Genomic DNA, 15,675 nt, shown 5'->3' on the forward strand with positions numbered 1-15,675 from the left:
AAAATGCCTTAAAAAGGACGTCAAGTACATGCTAAATCAAGTCACAACTTACATAATACAAGTATACCACTATGTGGTATTCCGTGCTAATAAAATAAAGAAATTTGAAAATAAAATTTACGCATCTCTATTCATGACACAAAATATCATGGTGGTGTCCTCATACATGCTGTATAAATTTTTCTTTAGTATTCTATCTAACTTCAACGGAAAACTTTGTTTCTCCGACTCCAAGAGCATTATTATGGGAAGAAATTGTAATATGCCAAATACATTTATCAACTCTTCCACGAATTATCTCAGTAATGTCACTTTTAGAGATTACATGAGATGGTGTTCCAAATCTATCACTTGTCGTGATGTGTTTTATTTTTTTTCTAAAAATTGTCTCATAATTAATTCGAGATAGTACCACTTTAACGCTCATGTTTCATGTAAGTCCTTCCTCCATTAATAATGTTGATGATCGCTACAAAGTTCAAGGGAGGACCCAGTCGTGTGCAACAATATGTTGGTTTGATTAAACACATTGATTACACATTACGGCAATAATTAGGCATAAAATATAGTAAAAAAATTATACCGTTATAATTTTAGGGAAGTTATTACTTAATGGAGTTCTAGTTATAAATCATTATTTATTGACTTATTTATCCTTAATGAATGTTTTATTTTCTAAATAGGATTCCTTGAGCATCAAAAATTTTTTTTTTTCATATCTTCATATTCATTGACAATTTTAACTATGTTGAAACGTGTTTTCTTCAGACAAAATCAAGAAAAATAACTTATTACAATATAAAATTTATTGCAATATAATAACTAGTACAAGTTGGAATTGAAATTTTTTATGACTTCAGAGAGATTTTACAGTATAACTTTTTGGTTCTTAAAAAAATTTGATTTGTAGAAGTTTGGAATTAGGGGTGCGGTTGGCAGGACATTATCTACCTTCTCATTTGGCAGGCCGTCCCCCCCAATCACCGTTTCGTCGGTGGCCATCGCTAGCTGCCAGCCAACCAACCCAACACTAACAGTAATTTTCTAACCCCACCTTTGTCCGCCCTTCGCTCTCCCTTATTACTGATTTACCCCTTTGCCCCTCGCACTGTTGCGTTATCTCTTGAGCACGGCACTCGGAATTTCTGTTGGGATGACGGGATTACCCTTTATTGTTCAGTTTTTACTTCGACGCTCTTGGGCAAGGTTTATGAGAGAAAAATGAATGGCATAAGATTGCAAACGTCACCAATCATCGTCTCTTTTTTAAGAATATATGGTTGTTGTTGGGGTGGATCCCCTTCTATTCTCCATACTAAGGACTTGTTTGGTGTTTGTGATCACAAAGAAAGCTTATCACTCTACTTTGATGGGATTAAAATGAATCCATCTTGTATCGTCAATTTGGACAGTATTTGAATGTCAACATCCATCTATTACATCAACATGTATTGTGTTTAGTGAGTTAATCAATTCAATCCAGCCCTAAACAACAAACAAGGCATAATGTATTAGATAAGTGACCTCAGTGACATAGGGTCTTTCAACTTTTTCATCACAAATCATAAGAGGTTCGATCTTGAGATATTTTTCAACATTGATCTAATGAGGTTGGGATTTGGGGATCACAATTTTCTGTATTAATTCATGTCTTACAATACTCCTAATAAAGCAAGAAACATGTACAAGTTATTCAATAAAGTTATGAGTCACAATACCAACCCTATACAGGACTCTCATGATCCAATTAATTAAGCGTCGGATTCTTGATTTCGTGTGGGCCCCATTTTTGTTCTAATTCCTCAACGTGTCAATAAACAATGAGATCGCCTAAAAATGGGATGAAATTCAATTCTTTCATTTGTATTTCATGTTAGTAAACATTATGTTGTCACTTGAAATGGATAACATGATTGTCGATTATATATCACCTTGTTATGTCCTAATTGTTTCGACAAAGAAAGAAAAACCCCGAGTCATACAAAAGGACAAAAAAGAATATATGTTTATTGGTCAAAGTTAAAAGGAAGGCTTTACCCTTCATATTAAGGGTTTTTATTTTAAGAGTGATGTTATCCACACACCTCCTTTTACCTACTACATACTCTTGTTAATTTATGTTCTTTATCTTATTTAGATCGAATATGGAAATGTACACGCGGTAGAAAAATTACGCCAATATATTGAGATATGATATGCTACAGGTGAATATTTGCGACAAGAAATGAATTCTAATTTTAGGATGACCAACCCCTTTAATCCAGTCCATATAATGTCCTTTTCAAGTTCCATAACAAGAAATAATATATTCTGTTAAAGACAGTCTTTCACGTAAATTATTTTAAATACATAAATCAATCATTTGTCCATGTGGATCGGACAGTAATCCTCTCATACCTACAGTTTATTTGGTCCGACGTCTGAAAACTGAGAGAAATGTGAAAAAAGTAAGAAAATATATGTGGATAGCACCATTCTTACCTTGCCTTACCTTACCTTAATTAACCAAATACATATGATATAGTTCTCACTTTGTTATCTACTACATAGGTTTCAACAACTTTTAGAACAAATATTACCCAAAAGAAGAAAAAATGTAGAAGAAAACCCTTTTTCAGCTTATAACCACAACAAGCGTAAGCTTGATTGGGATTCATCAACCCATGACCCCAAACCAGAAATTATTAATGGGTATAATGGTCAACTCATAGCATCTCTAATATTACTGTTAACCAACCAAAGTACCCAACCATCGTACCAATCAATGTCAAAGGGGGCAAAAGTGGAATTATGACCCTAAATTAAAGTATACACAAATATTGCTACGACTACTACTACTTCAGTCTTACACCTAAATACGGCCACCAGTCTCACCACTACCCTCTCCTCTTAAAAACAATCAAAAAACAAAAATAATGGACAACTGACTATTTACCATAGTAATGAATAAGTGTTAAAAAAAACAAAAAAATCGGGGATATAAAAACAAAAGGCGGTAGATGCATGAGACACAAATACAATTATACACAATTACACACACAAAATCTCTCTTTCTTCGCTCACCACCTTCCCTTCCTTTAAAACCCCAATCCTTTTTCTTTTCCTTATCGGGGGAATTTAATTAAATTTACTGCTGCCTCTGATTCTCCGCTGCCTCTCTTACAGCTCCAAGAACCGCCACCTCTTCTGCCTCCTCAGGTAAAAAGGAGCTGCCTTTCTCATTCCCAATGGCCACTTTCGTCTTTTTGCCTAATGGGTTGTGTTTTCATGGCTTCTTGACTGAGTTAATGGTCATGGGCGTGTTGGGTTGATGAGCTTGGAGCCAAAGGAGGCTATTTTTTTCGTTTGGGGTTTTTGGGTTGTTCCTGATTTTGGTGTGTGAGCGTATGTTTTGTGTTTGTTTTTGAATTTTGGTTTTTGGGTTTTGTTTTTTTGGTGATGAAATTTTCATGAAAGGTGGTAGGTTGGTGTGTTGACTTAGCTTTCAAAGATCAGACATTGGGAATTTCTATCCATTTTTTGGTGATTTTCTTGGTTTTCTTTCGATTTTAATTCGTCCTGCATGATGGATGATTTGGTTTTCTGTTTGCAACTTAAATAGGACTGAGTCTGTTGTTGTCACCTTGCACCAATTACTGCAATTCTGAACAAAAGGATGCCTGAAAGAGAGATGTTGTAGTCATGTAATGGATGAACTTTGCTTGCCTCTATTGATTTCGATGTGTTCTAATCCGACTCGAGACTGTTTTCGGGTGTACAAGCAACAACAGCACTGTTTCTCTGCTCGGTGCTCAATTTTATCAAAGTTACACAAGGTGTTTAAGTAAATATCAGGGGAAGTTCATGTGTACCTGTTATGGTTAGAGTTATGAGTTCCTTATGGCTTTGTTGGAATAATTTTCTGTTGCAGCGAATAGAAATCGGAAAAATATAATCTTAGATCGTATAATGACTTGGTGGTTTTTATCCTTTATAACTTATAAATGGTATTGTAGCAGTTTCTTCAGAAGTGCCTTAATCTTCAGTCACATAGCTTAAGAAATTTCGATGGTGTCTGTTAAATATTCTGTTCTGAAATTCTTTGCCCTTCAATGCTGTTACTGCCATTGTGTTTTCATTTACTTGTTCTCACATGTATATGTGGTGTTTGTGCAATGTAACAGATATAATCCTTTTGTTGACATTTTAATTGTTAAGTCGTACCCCGTTTGAAATTGTAATATTAATTTACTTTTAATTATAATTGGTCTACTTGATTTGTCCAAGGAACAGGGGATGCATGAAAAAGGCTGCCAAGTGAGTGTTGTGCTTCAATAATCAAGTTGAAATCAACCATGGTGAGCTTACGAAGGCGCAGACTACTGGGATTGGGACTATGCTGTGGTAATAATTAGTGGAAATGTGCTATACAACATATGATTGATTGCTTTTATTGAATAGTATGCATTGTTCTACTCTTAGCAATCCGCTGCTAATCCTCTTTGATTTTAAGTTGTGTCGTAATCTGTCACCGCTTTGAGATAAATTTTCAGTTGATGACTAAGAATCTACTTCAATAGTTTTTTTTTAATGCTTAAATGAATTATTCACTGAATTTTGTCTCTGCAGAGATACCTCCTGTTCTAGATCCACTTCCTAGGGTTGTCAACAATGGAACCACTCCTCAAAATTTCACCCGTACAAATCCTGTCAGTGTGCATCCCATGCCTTCAAATGGTGCAAATCAACCAGATGGGGTAAGAAAAGATTATTGATCGGTCAATCATTAAATTACATACATTAAATTTATTACCGTTTTCTTTGAAGGTTTTATTAGCTTGTTTAGGACACCTGTCAGGCAGGATTACTATGTTTTTTTGTTAACCTATATGTAAATATGGTAAGAGAAAAATTCCATTTATATACTTAGGACAAAAATCCATCGGCTGGATGTCTCGATGATGTAATATTGGTTTTTCACGTAAAGTAAGCTTGGCAGGGTACCTAGAGAAAAATGGTAAGATGGAATGATCACCATATAAAACCTGAATACCGTTTTCACAATAACAATATCTCTTTCAATGTAAGAATAGGATTTCTGTAAGCAGTAAACCCTTTGAGATGTTGGTGCCCCTAGACCTGGTTTTGTGATCAAGTTTGCTCTTAGTTCGTAGTTGCTTGATCAAGAAGGCTAAAAGCGTTTTCTTGTAAAATACTTATATAATGATTTCGTTCAGCCAAAAAAGAAAAAATCTATACCATAAATAGGAAATCGAAAGCTCTATTTTGGATATTCACTAGCTCTGGATTCATTTCAATCATTTCTCAGCTTCTTGGTTTCATTCTATCTGATGCTTTACTTATTACCAGAATACCATTGTGAAAGCAAAACCTCGATCCTTAACTGCATCTGGTTCTAGCTTATCCAAAGAGCAGCACGATGTGGCAGGTCTGTTGTTTAAATTAAATTTTCTGTCATTTCTAATTATATATTATAGATTAGAATGCTGGATGTCTTGGACTATTGGACGTACAAATTTGCAAAGTCGTCCTTTTGAAACTTTTATTTTCTGTCTTTACATTATGAGAACTTAGTGGTAGTCTTGAGAAGATGCGAGTTTGTGAGTTTGCAGTTATTTTCAACTTTTGCTATGTTTGCCTATATAAGTATTTTGGCACAGAGCATATTCTTGATTTTGCAGTTATTCTGTATATTTACCTCCTGCACACGTATTCTTGAGTCTTGAATCTTGATAATGGAAGTATTAAAGATAAAGTATACGTTTATCCAGTACAATTAACTTGAGAGGTTATGCCAGTGCCACAGGTTGATCGTTTCTAAAACATAACATGCTATTTGCAGGGCCAACAATCAAACGCAGAAAGCGACATCGCAGAAAGCATGCTCAAAACCAGGAACCATGTCTAATGAGAGGTGTCTATTTTAAGAATATGAAGTGGCAGGCAGCAATTAAAGTTGACAAGAAACAAATCCACTTAGGCACTGTTGGTTCCCAAGAAGAGGCTGCTCATTTGTATGACAGGTACAGTCACATTTTTTTTCACTACGAACAATATATATTGGGTGAGCACTTTAAGGAAAAATCAGCATGTACAAGATCTTTCAATTGTGCTTAATTATGAAAATCATAAACCATTGCAGTCTTCTTTTGTCTACCGACTACCAAATGCCTTCTCTTTTTAGCGGTTAGTCATCGTGGTGTTAGATACACCTTCAAATAAAACAATCTTAGTTTTACTGTTGCTACACTGGTTTTTTTTCCGTTCACGTTCTTCAGACAGGGGCATCAGATAGGACATGCCGTCCTAAATGTATATTACAACTAGTTTAGTGGTTACCTGTGTCCTTTTTTATGTTACTTCTGGTTTTTTATTTTTGAAAATCTGAAGGTCTGTTGTGTCTGCATTACCAACATGATATAGTAGTTCATGTCAATTCCCCGAAGTTCAAAAACATGAAACTTGATAAGCCAAATGGGAAAATGGGTGGTAACCTATGTGTGTCAAATGCAATAAATTATAGCCATAAACTTTGTTAGTTTTGTTATTTGTGTTCAGGGCTGCTTTCATGTGTGGGAGGGAACCAAATTTCGAGCTTTCTGAGGGGGAGAAGCAAGAACTCAAGAAATTCAAGTGGGATGAATTCTTGGTCATGACTCGTCATGCAATTACTAATAAAAGTAAGTTTCCTCTTCTCTTGCCTCACATTATCCCAGACTTTACATGCCCCCGGTCTTTAATTGTTTGCTTTCGTGAAATATTTCAGAACACAGGAGGAGAAGGCAAGGGGTAGAGTCAGAGAAGAGGTCCGAGAGTCCTCAATTGGAAGACGGCGACTGGGAGGATGACAAAGAAGAAGTGAATGGCCTTTCAGCTTCAGAAGGTGCAGAGCAAGACATGTTGGACTCTTGAACACAAACGTTCAAGGGCAATGCTTAATTTCCTGCTTTCTAACAGTTAAGTGCTCAGCTGACAGACCTCCCATTTTTTGGTGTATAAAGGTCCATATTAGGGCAAATTGTGAATTTCATGGTCGTTTAATAAGGTAAACGCCCCCAATAATCATTAGTTCCATATTAGGAGCGTCTTAGTCGCTAATCGCTTCGATCAGATAAACTGCTTCGAAGCGATGATTTGCAGTGGAAATTAAAACCTTTTAAACTTATTAATGCATGGGAAACTTCAGCTCCAAGATGTATTCTCCGTAACCTATTTATAATTTTTCATTAGCTGATGAATGTGATCATATGCCAAGTTTGAATGAGATACTGCTATCAAATAACAGTGGCTCTAAGTTGAACAAAATTTGTTTTGGTACTTCACATTGGTGAAAACATAAATAAGAACTAATGCTTCTTGAACCTCCTTTTTATTAGGAAGGGAATTGATTTTCGTCCACTTCTTTTTCTTTTTTTCCTTACATGCACCCTTATTTATTTTCGTTATTCGGTACTTTCTTAATTTAAACAATTCAAAAGGTTAGGAATAAACAATGGAGTACGTAAGAAAAAGAAGTGTGTGGAAATCGCTTCCATATTAGGTGATGCAGAGGATAATATAGGAAAAAGCGAACAAACTCTAGAACACTATAAGCCCTTAATTCTTCTTGATTCTCACAGATGAGAATAACCAATAAAAAAAAAAGGAAATCTATTCCTTGTTGATTCCTACGTAATCCTCGAGTTAATAGAATGGAAGAGAATAAAATCTTACTTTTACTTTAACAATAAAAAATTTCCCCAACAAATCTAGGCTTAAAACTCTCTCAATAGTGAAAATTTCTATAGACTTTCTGTCAACTCATATTTTTCGCACATTGTTTTATAATGTTGGCAATAGAATTAACGTTAAATTGTAAGATGACAAAGAACCTATAAAGATTCCCAATATAATGAACCTACTATGATGACTTTAAGATAATACTAGTACATGGAATATTATTAAAGCCAAAACTACTTTATGATGCAATGCATGGACTTCTTTTTTTTTTTTTTTTTGAACACCAATGCATGGACTTCTTTCGTGCGTAACTTTATCACAATAATTCATGTATGTAAGTTCTACTTTGTCAGCCTCATTAAGAATGGCAACAAAATAGGTTAATTCACCTCTATTTTTGTTTGAGCGTAATGTTTTGAATATCACATAGTTCTTTTTTTTTTTTTTTCTTTTTTTTTAACAAACGATAGTATCTACACAAAAGAGATGTGAGAGTAGGCTAAACCTTATAATGGACTTGTCATAATAATGTAGGTCAACTTCGCCTTTGGTGAGAATCGAACGAAAGACCTCTCACTTACAAATGAAGAAGAATACCACCAGATCGTAGTACTAAATAGCTTGAATACCACATAGTTAAAAGTGAGGCAATTGATATACATATCTAACTCCTTGTTTAAACTATTATCACATATTTTTAATTGAGCGAATTTTGGTAATCCCTTGCTTCGAACAAATGAGTGTTGATCGGAAAACACATTCTTGACCCTCGAATCTGGTGCTATGGCCAATATTACGATCCTACTATAGGAGTTGTTATTTACACCCTATCAAAATATGAAAAGAAAAAAAAAAAGGTTTTTATCACAAATAGTTTTTTAAATTGATCTCACTCCTCACTTTAATTCTTGAAATTGAAAATCGATTAACGTCGTCTCTGAAATTTAGTATCACAAATCAATGTCGTCCCTACCGTTGCATTCCGTTGATTTTTCTGTTACTTTGATGACATGTCAGACCTGGGATCCATACAACCAATAGTGTGGTGCCGCATGGACTAAACTTTTCTAAAAAGAGAGAAGATTTAAAATCATTAACAAAACTCAAAAAAAAAAAAAAAAAAAAAAAAAAACACACGACCAACCCAGCTCCTTCAAAAGTTCATAATACCGACAGAAAAGAAAACTTCCTCAAATCTAGAAGAGACTCTCATTTTCTGGGTTTTTAAAGCATAGATGAAAAAACTAACCAAGTCACCTCCCTCATCTCCAACTATCATCTCCATAACCTCTTCAAATTTAATTTCAGGTTCTTCTCCAAAGCACCAGAGTCTAGCAGCGAGGTTACGGGAGAGGTTCGGTTGGGCTTGGGGTGGGGGAGATGACTCACAAACTCTCCCTCTCTTTCCTATGAATCCCTAATACGTGTTTTGATTTCATTTTGGGATTTCCTTTTTCGCAAATTGATTTTGATTTTAATTTTCGGCAATCCGATTTGAGATGGAGGCGTTGCGTTCATTTATCTTACTTTTTTTTTAGTTTTATTAATGAGTTTTTAAATCTTAGATCAATTTTTTTTTAAAACTGTTCTACGTGGCACCATATCACTGGTCGTATGGGTTTCATGGGTGATACATCATCAAAGTTACTGAAAAATTAACAGAATGCGACATAGGGACAGCATTTATTTATGGTACCAAATTTCAGAAATAACATTGATCGATTTTTAATTCAAGAACTAAAATGAGGAATGAGATCAATTTCAAAAACCATTTATAATAAAAAAAATAATAATAATAATAAGAAATGCATGAGCACTTGAATCAATTTCCTAAATTCTCTTCTCCATTTAAGAAGGAGAAGTATTATTGGCACTCTAAAAATCTTATTTTATACTTCTCACACAAGTGTATTTTTTTCATATAAATAAAAAATTTAGAATATAGAATGAAAAATTTGAAGTGCTAATAACAATTATTTTAAGAAAAGCTTTCTTCTTTTTCATAAAAAAAGCCCCAAATATGAAGAAGAATTAGACATCCCGAGTCCAGTTTAAGATATGGTTACCATCCGAATACCCGACCTACAACCCGATCCGAATGAGGCGCAACAAAGATTTGCACCGAAACACCGCCTCCCGTAACAGAACGACTCCGAAATTCTCGCGTTGAAGGCTGAAGAGAGCTCAGGCGAAGCACGAACAAGAACAAAAGCAAATTTCACGGATTTCATTACAATCATGGCTTCCGACGATCCCAAAGCAGTAGAAGCAGAGCCACCGCCGTCGTCTTGGAAGGAGCGCATCGTCTTCCCCACTCTCCTAGCTGGGATTCTCGGCGGAGGAGCTGGGTTGGTCTCCAAGCATCGAAAAGTCATGGGTCTCCCGACCAGTTGCGCTACCTATGCTGCCAATTTCGCCATAGTTACCGCTTGTTACTGCGGTAAATTTCATTGCTTTGTTCTGAAATTTTGTTCTCTGGCTTCTGATTTATGTACCCATTTGGTTTTATTGGTTCGTGTTTGTTAAAATGTCTGAGAGGGAAGCTGGATGGAGAGGCAGTGGCGGAAATGTAATGGGTTTGTTTGGATTTGGCAGGGGCTCGTGAATATGTGGGAGTAACTCGAAAAACTGGACCTGATGATCTGGTGAACTCTGCAATTGCTGGGTTTGGTACTGGTGCCATTCTCGGGCGTCTTCAGGGTGAGATTCCTTCAATCTGTATCTTCTGTATGTTTGAGGAAGAATGACTTTGGTGTAATCAGATTGTGTACACTTTTATTGTTTGTGATCGAAGCAATGTCATGGGTAATAGCTGAAATTTCCAATGCCTTTCGACCTCTCGGCTCGTGGCTTGGACTTGTGTCATTCATTTGTAGTGGGTTGGGGGTCTATATGTCTAACCTGGGCTAATCTGGGAGCACGTAATATGTTTTGGCTATTAGGATTTACTTTGGCTTGGAAGATTTCATGAGTTCGGTTTACTGATGCGAGCTCAATTGCAGAGCTATAAGTTATGTAGTCTGCTTAGAAGAACTGGAAATTTTCTGATTTGAATGAAGCTCGGATATTGCTTAACCAGGACTCTGGACTTATTTCCAGAAGTAGAGAATCCATCCACTGCCAGCTTTAAGCAGGACATCAATAATCGAGAGAGAGACATGTTCGTTTAAGGTCTTGAGTTATTGGGCGGGGCTTGCTGTATGTCGAGCAATTACAGTATACTCACAGTAGCTTTACTCTCGGATTTCCCCTCCCAAGCGTTGGGCATCCTTTAAATCTGAAAATCCCAAATCTACTAAGTCTCTCAAACCTCCTGAATCATCAGCACAAACGTCTCAACTCACAAGCTGCATTGCTGAACTTGTAGTTGCTAGCATATTTGTTAATTGTCTGCCTTATTGTTCATACTACTTTGAAATCATCCCTCTTGCCATATGTGGTTGAACTGTTTTGTTCATTGGTTTATAGGTGGTCAAATTGGTGCTGTCCGCTACTCAATCATCTTTACCGTTGTTGGGACAACTGTGGATTATGCTACAATTAGACTAAGACCTGTGTTAAAGAGCTACAAGGAATCTATGCTTGGGAGTAATGACGGTTCACAGAAGAATGACGGTTGGCTGAAAATGCCTGACTGGTCTCCTATCAAAGTACTTGATGAGGAAGCCCTTGCTGCAAAACAGGCTCGTGAACAAAAGTTGCATGCACAGAGGGTAGCACTTGGTAACCTAACCAAAGAAGAGTCCTAAAATTTTGTGGCATGTATCTTGAACTTTCATATATGTCAATAATAAGGTTTCGGGGCATGCTTCCTTGAGTTTTAGTTGCCTTTGTGTTTGCCATTGTATCTCCCGCTTTAGGGATGAATTTTCAATTTCTACTTGTATGTAGAAGATAGAAATAGGAAAGGAGATTATTGACTTTCGGAATCAAACATTCACATTTCTTGGCCAAGTGTTTGCACTCTCTACCATGGATGCCGTCTATTCGTTACCCTAAAGTGATAGCAGTAATGTTTTTGCAACTCTTGGCTTCCAAGGCAAACAACTTACAATGAACAGATTACTAATGAATTGTGTTCCGGTCCACTATGATGCATATGAAGGAAAACTTACACATTGTAAAAATGTTTTAAAAAACGTGCCTAGGCGGCTTTGGTGGCAGGGCGACCATGAAAACGTCTCTACCCAACAGGAGTAGGATTAAACTCGCCTAGATGGCTAGATGTGGTCGAGGCATGCTTGAGGCGTTCGACTGGGGCTCCTTTTTTCAAGTTGCCGAAGTCTAAATTTTTTTTTTAGTTGCAGAGCCAGCTGCACTTCAAAGAAGATGAAAAAGAGGGCACCGTTTCGAGTGGTGTTTTTTTTTTTTGGTTGACTTTTCATTTTGTTTATACTTCTTTTTCTTTTTAAACTAACCCACTTTTGCTGATATTTGTTGCTCGACCATATTCCTTTATGTTAGACTTTTTATTTTTAATATTATTTTATATATCTCAAAAACTGAAAATAAGATATTTCTATGAAAGCATCTTATATATTCTTTTCTTAAAAAATGTGATTGGCTTGTTTTTATTAATTTTTTTGTAACGTTATTATTCTTTACTTAAAAAAAAACATCATATTATTCTTGTTTTTCTCTTTTAAGACTATGTGGGTCTTGTTAGGCAGTCTCACGCTTAAAGGCTTTCGCTTAGGGTAGGCTATCCATGAAACACCTCGTCTACACTTTTACCTTTTAAAACATTGCATTGTAATGCATTTTGGACTAGAATGATGAATCTCTTCCATGCAAGTTCTGTTGTCCAAGGCAATGTTTCTGCTCCTTTGTTTTCTCATCAAATAAAGGAAACTTTTGGCAAATACAGAACTTCAGTGAGATTTTACTTTTGCAGGTTTGCGTCTGGCCCCTCCCAACCACTAATGATCACTCGGCTCACCATTTTCTTCTGTTTAATCAGACCCCGAAACGGAACACCCACATACCACACCACTTTACAAATTGCAACATTTTGGGTCTCCCGCTGAGGGGCCTCTTGGCCAAAAGCGAGAGAAACGCTATCCCTCTGTTTCTGTTTTTGCACCCCATCACCACAGGAAAAGGGACGCGGGGAGGTAAGAAAGGGGATCCTACCAAATTGTTCCAACCTACGATAATAAGCTCATGAACTTAGTCTTACTTCACCGTGAAGAAACAAAAGAAGACTTACATCTCCAAGTTTAACACAGACGTAACTCGCTATAGCTTGGCATGAATGTATCCCTAGATTGAAGCAATTTTGTTGATGTTATATAAAGCAAAATGATATAAAGTGAATGGCTGATGTTGCATTCGGCATTCATTAATGGAAGAAAAAAAAAAAAAAAAATTATCTAGGGATAAATAGTATTGTTGCTACCAATCATGTACAGAAAATGTCATTGCAAAACAGCCCATATCATTGCTAATCGTTTTACATCTCTTACCTAGCAGGGGTCTAAAAGCTCATATTGCTGCTCGAAACTCACAACAATTGTACAAATTTTGGCAACCGGAAACTCACTTGCCTGATAAACTACATTGTAAACAATCAGCATCAAGGAAGGTCCATCTCATGTCTTATAATTTTATGAAAGCAGAGAGACGAGAGAAACAAACTCCAGTGTTACCCGGCCCTTGGACCTTGTGTTGATGACAAAGTGTTCGGGGTATTTTCTTAGCAGCATAAGCAAGCCGTACCATGGTTTCCCTTTTGACTCTGGACCAGGCCATTCCTCAGAAGTGAGATACCTCCTCACTCGAGTGTGATGCCAGATGCTGCTATACTGCTCCACCAACTGAACAAAAATGATACGGAGTAAGGCAGAGAAAACCAAGGTTCCAACATCACAGAACTACAATAAATAAAACTGGAATAAGCTACACATATGCATAATCATGCAAAGCGAAACTAAATTATGCTGAACACGAATAACTAGGGATGTGTTTCTATGTTGCCGATGACTACAGATAACTGTAGCATCCATCACAGATGAGACTAAATAGTGGATTAGACAATGCTCTATGAGCTTTTAAGTTGGAGCATATGGCTTTGAAGTTGAACCCACATTTTTGTTTTTGATCTGAGCACAATAACAAAAATCAAGCAAAAGTGCAGTTGAAGATTGGACAATAACTAAGGATAGTGTCAAAGGTTATTACCAAATAATTTGCTCATTAGAATATGTCAATACTAACCTCATTATGAAGTTTCTCCATAGGCATCCATTCTCCTGGACCGCAAAGATCGGAGAGCACAGTAGCAACAGATGACACAACATCCTTTTCCTCCAAATGCAGAAGTTGCTGATTGTCAGTGTCTCGATCAACCCTGGACCTTCCATCTCCTTTCTTCTCTGCAGAAATCAAAGACAAAATTATGGCATAGATAGAACATAACAATAGTTTCAGTTTATAATTTAAAATGTATTTGCAGGGAGTTTCCTAATTAAACATCTTAAAAGGAATAAGAGAACAATTGTCAACGCATGCCAAAATTAGGGAGGAAAGAAATATCTTCAGTATCATCCTAAGCAGCAAACATCAACCCCATCACTAATGCCCACGTAATCCTATTCCTGGTGAAGTACCAATAGCGCAACCTAGAAAGACAACGCTAACACTGACATAAAAAAAGCCGCCATAGAATGTATGGGTCACAGATGGAGATCGAGCTGAAGAAATGTCTTTGAATCTATGGCTTGGCTTGATTCCTCTGAAGAAATGGAATACACCAGTTCTTGATCATCAGAGAAATAAGTTGGCTGATTATCTAACATAAACCACATCCAACCACAACTACACACAATCCATTCCCCGAAAACCAAAAATAATTAAGACAAAAACTACTCTGATAAGGAACCAATGAAACCAGTAGTGCCACAAAAGTTCAAATAATCTCAATAATACAGGATAGTATTCAGGATTAGTGCAGTTCCCAAAGAAAAACAATTTGAATGCTTTCAAAACAATCTCCTAAAGCTGTAAAACAAACAGAATAAATGCACCTCGTAATCCTTTTCTACAGAAAGGCGGATAGATCCGTCGAAATTCAAGCTGAAATTCGAACTCAACACTAAACCTAAATATGTGATTCGAAACACTTGACAATGCCATTATTCACATAATTCAAAAAACACAACTTTCATTTTCCAATTGCAATATCAACATCAATGTCCATCATTTAATAATTTCTAGGTAAGAGAGAGAAGCTAGAACAGGGAAAAAAAACTAACCCAAAGCTCCAGCCTTGCCTGAACCAGAACCCGACCCGCCACCATACCCAAAACCCTCATACCCTTCTCTCCTCATCTTCTTCCCACTCCCACTGCCCCCACCAACATCCTCCTCGTCATCATACTCCTCCTCATACAACTCCCTCCCCCTCCCCTTCTTCCCAATCGGCCCAGCACCCGAACCCGAATGGTACCCGTAATGAGCCGGGCCCACGGAGCTCGGCACCACTGGCACCGAGGCGGGGTAATGCCTGGGACCCACAGGACCACCGAGAATGCTCCTCACCGGCAACAGAAAGTAAAACTCCTTATCTCCGATCTGAAGAAGATCCTGCGAGTCCAGCTTGACCGGCGGGTTCCCGGGTAGGTGGAGCACACCCTCCACGAGGCAGCCGTTCTTGCCGAGGACCTCGAGCGCGAATCGACGCCGCGTGAAGTCGTAGAAAATTCGGGCATGGTGGCGCGAAATGTTCATGCCGCCGCCGAGGCTGGAGAGGTCGACGTCCACCGTCGATTTCTTGGAGTTCCGGCCCAGGATTATGGAGTAGGTCTGCATGTAGTACTCGAAGTCTTCGCCTTGAAGCTTCGCGAACCCCGCCTCCACATCAGTGCTGCCCGCCGCCATTGAAATTTTTACAAATTGCGGATCGGAGAAGAAACTGATATAATTACCCCAAATCCCAATTGGGTTCGGTCTATGGGG

The 15,675-nt window shown here is 37.3% G+C and overlaps 3 protein-coding genes across 5 annotated transcripts; 2 read left to right on the forward strand and 1 right to left on the reverse strand.

Annotated features, from left to right (window-relative positions):
• The first annotated feature begins 3,018 nt into the window (after window positions 1-3,018).
• LOC103927678 (ethylene-responsive transcription factor-like protein At4g13040) lies at window positions 3,019-7,192 on the forward strand. 3 transcript variants are annotated; one of them, XM_048574031.1, is made up of 8 exons: window positions 3,019-3,198; window positions 3,602-3,815; window positions 4,273-4,383; window positions 4,609-4,736; window positions 5,350-5,428; window positions 5,843-6,023; window positions 6,559-6,680; window positions 6,767-7,192. In XM_048574031.1, the coding sequence occupies exons 3-8, from the start codon at window positions 4,335-4,337 to the stop codon at window positions 6,910-6,912; spliced, it is 705 nt and encodes a 234-aa protein (XP_048429988.1). In that variant the 5' UTR covers window positions 3,019-3,198; window positions 3,602-3,815; window positions 4,273-4,334; the 3' UTR covers window positions 6,913-7,192. The 3 variants fall into 3 exon arrangements, with proteins under 3 accessions (XP_048429988.1, XP_048429989.1, XP_009334895.2); XM_048574032.1 differs by lacking the exon at window positions 3,602-3,815 and having other exon boundaries at window positions 4,267-4,383; XM_009336620.3 differs by lacking the exon at window positions 3,602-3,815 and having other exon boundaries at window positions 3,020-3,198.
• Window positions 7,193-9,769: 2,577 nt separating this feature from the next.
• Window positions 9,770-11,673, forward strand: LOC103927679. Its single transcript, XM_009336623.3, has 3 exons — window positions 9,770-10,159; window positions 10,315-10,419; window positions 11,188-11,673. The coding sequence occupies exons 1-3, from the start codon at window positions 9,958-9,960 to the stop codon at window positions 11,466-11,468; spliced, it is 588 nt and encodes a 195-aa protein (XP_009334898.2). The 5' UTR covers window positions 9,770-9,957; the 3' UTR covers window positions 11,469-11,673.
• A 1,414-nt stretch (window positions 11,674-13,087) lies between these two features.
• On the reverse strand, window positions 13,088-15,674 carry LOC103927680 (FHA domain-containing protein FHA2). The gene is made up of 3 exons (XM_009336624.3): window positions 14,973-15,674; window positions 13,936-14,093; window positions 13,088-13,535 (listed from the first exon to the last, which is right to left on the reverse strand). The coding sequence occupies exons 1-3, from the start codon at window positions 15,595-15,597 to the stop codon at window positions 13,326-13,328; spliced, it is 993 nt and encodes a 330-aa protein (XP_009334899.2). The 5' UTR covers window positions 15,598-15,674; the 3' UTR covers window positions 13,088-13,325.
• Window position 15,675: the final 1 nt, after the last annotated feature.

The sequence above is a fragment of a genome, unplaced genomic scaffold, assembly GCF_019419815.1.
Source record: "Pyrus x bretschneideri cultivar Hongxiangsu unplaced genomic scaffold, Pyrus_bretschneideri_v1 Contig7, whole genome shotgun sequence".
NCBI lineage: Eukaryota > Viridiplantae > Streptophyta > Magnoliopsida > Rosales > Rosaceae > Pyrus > Pyrus x bretschneideri.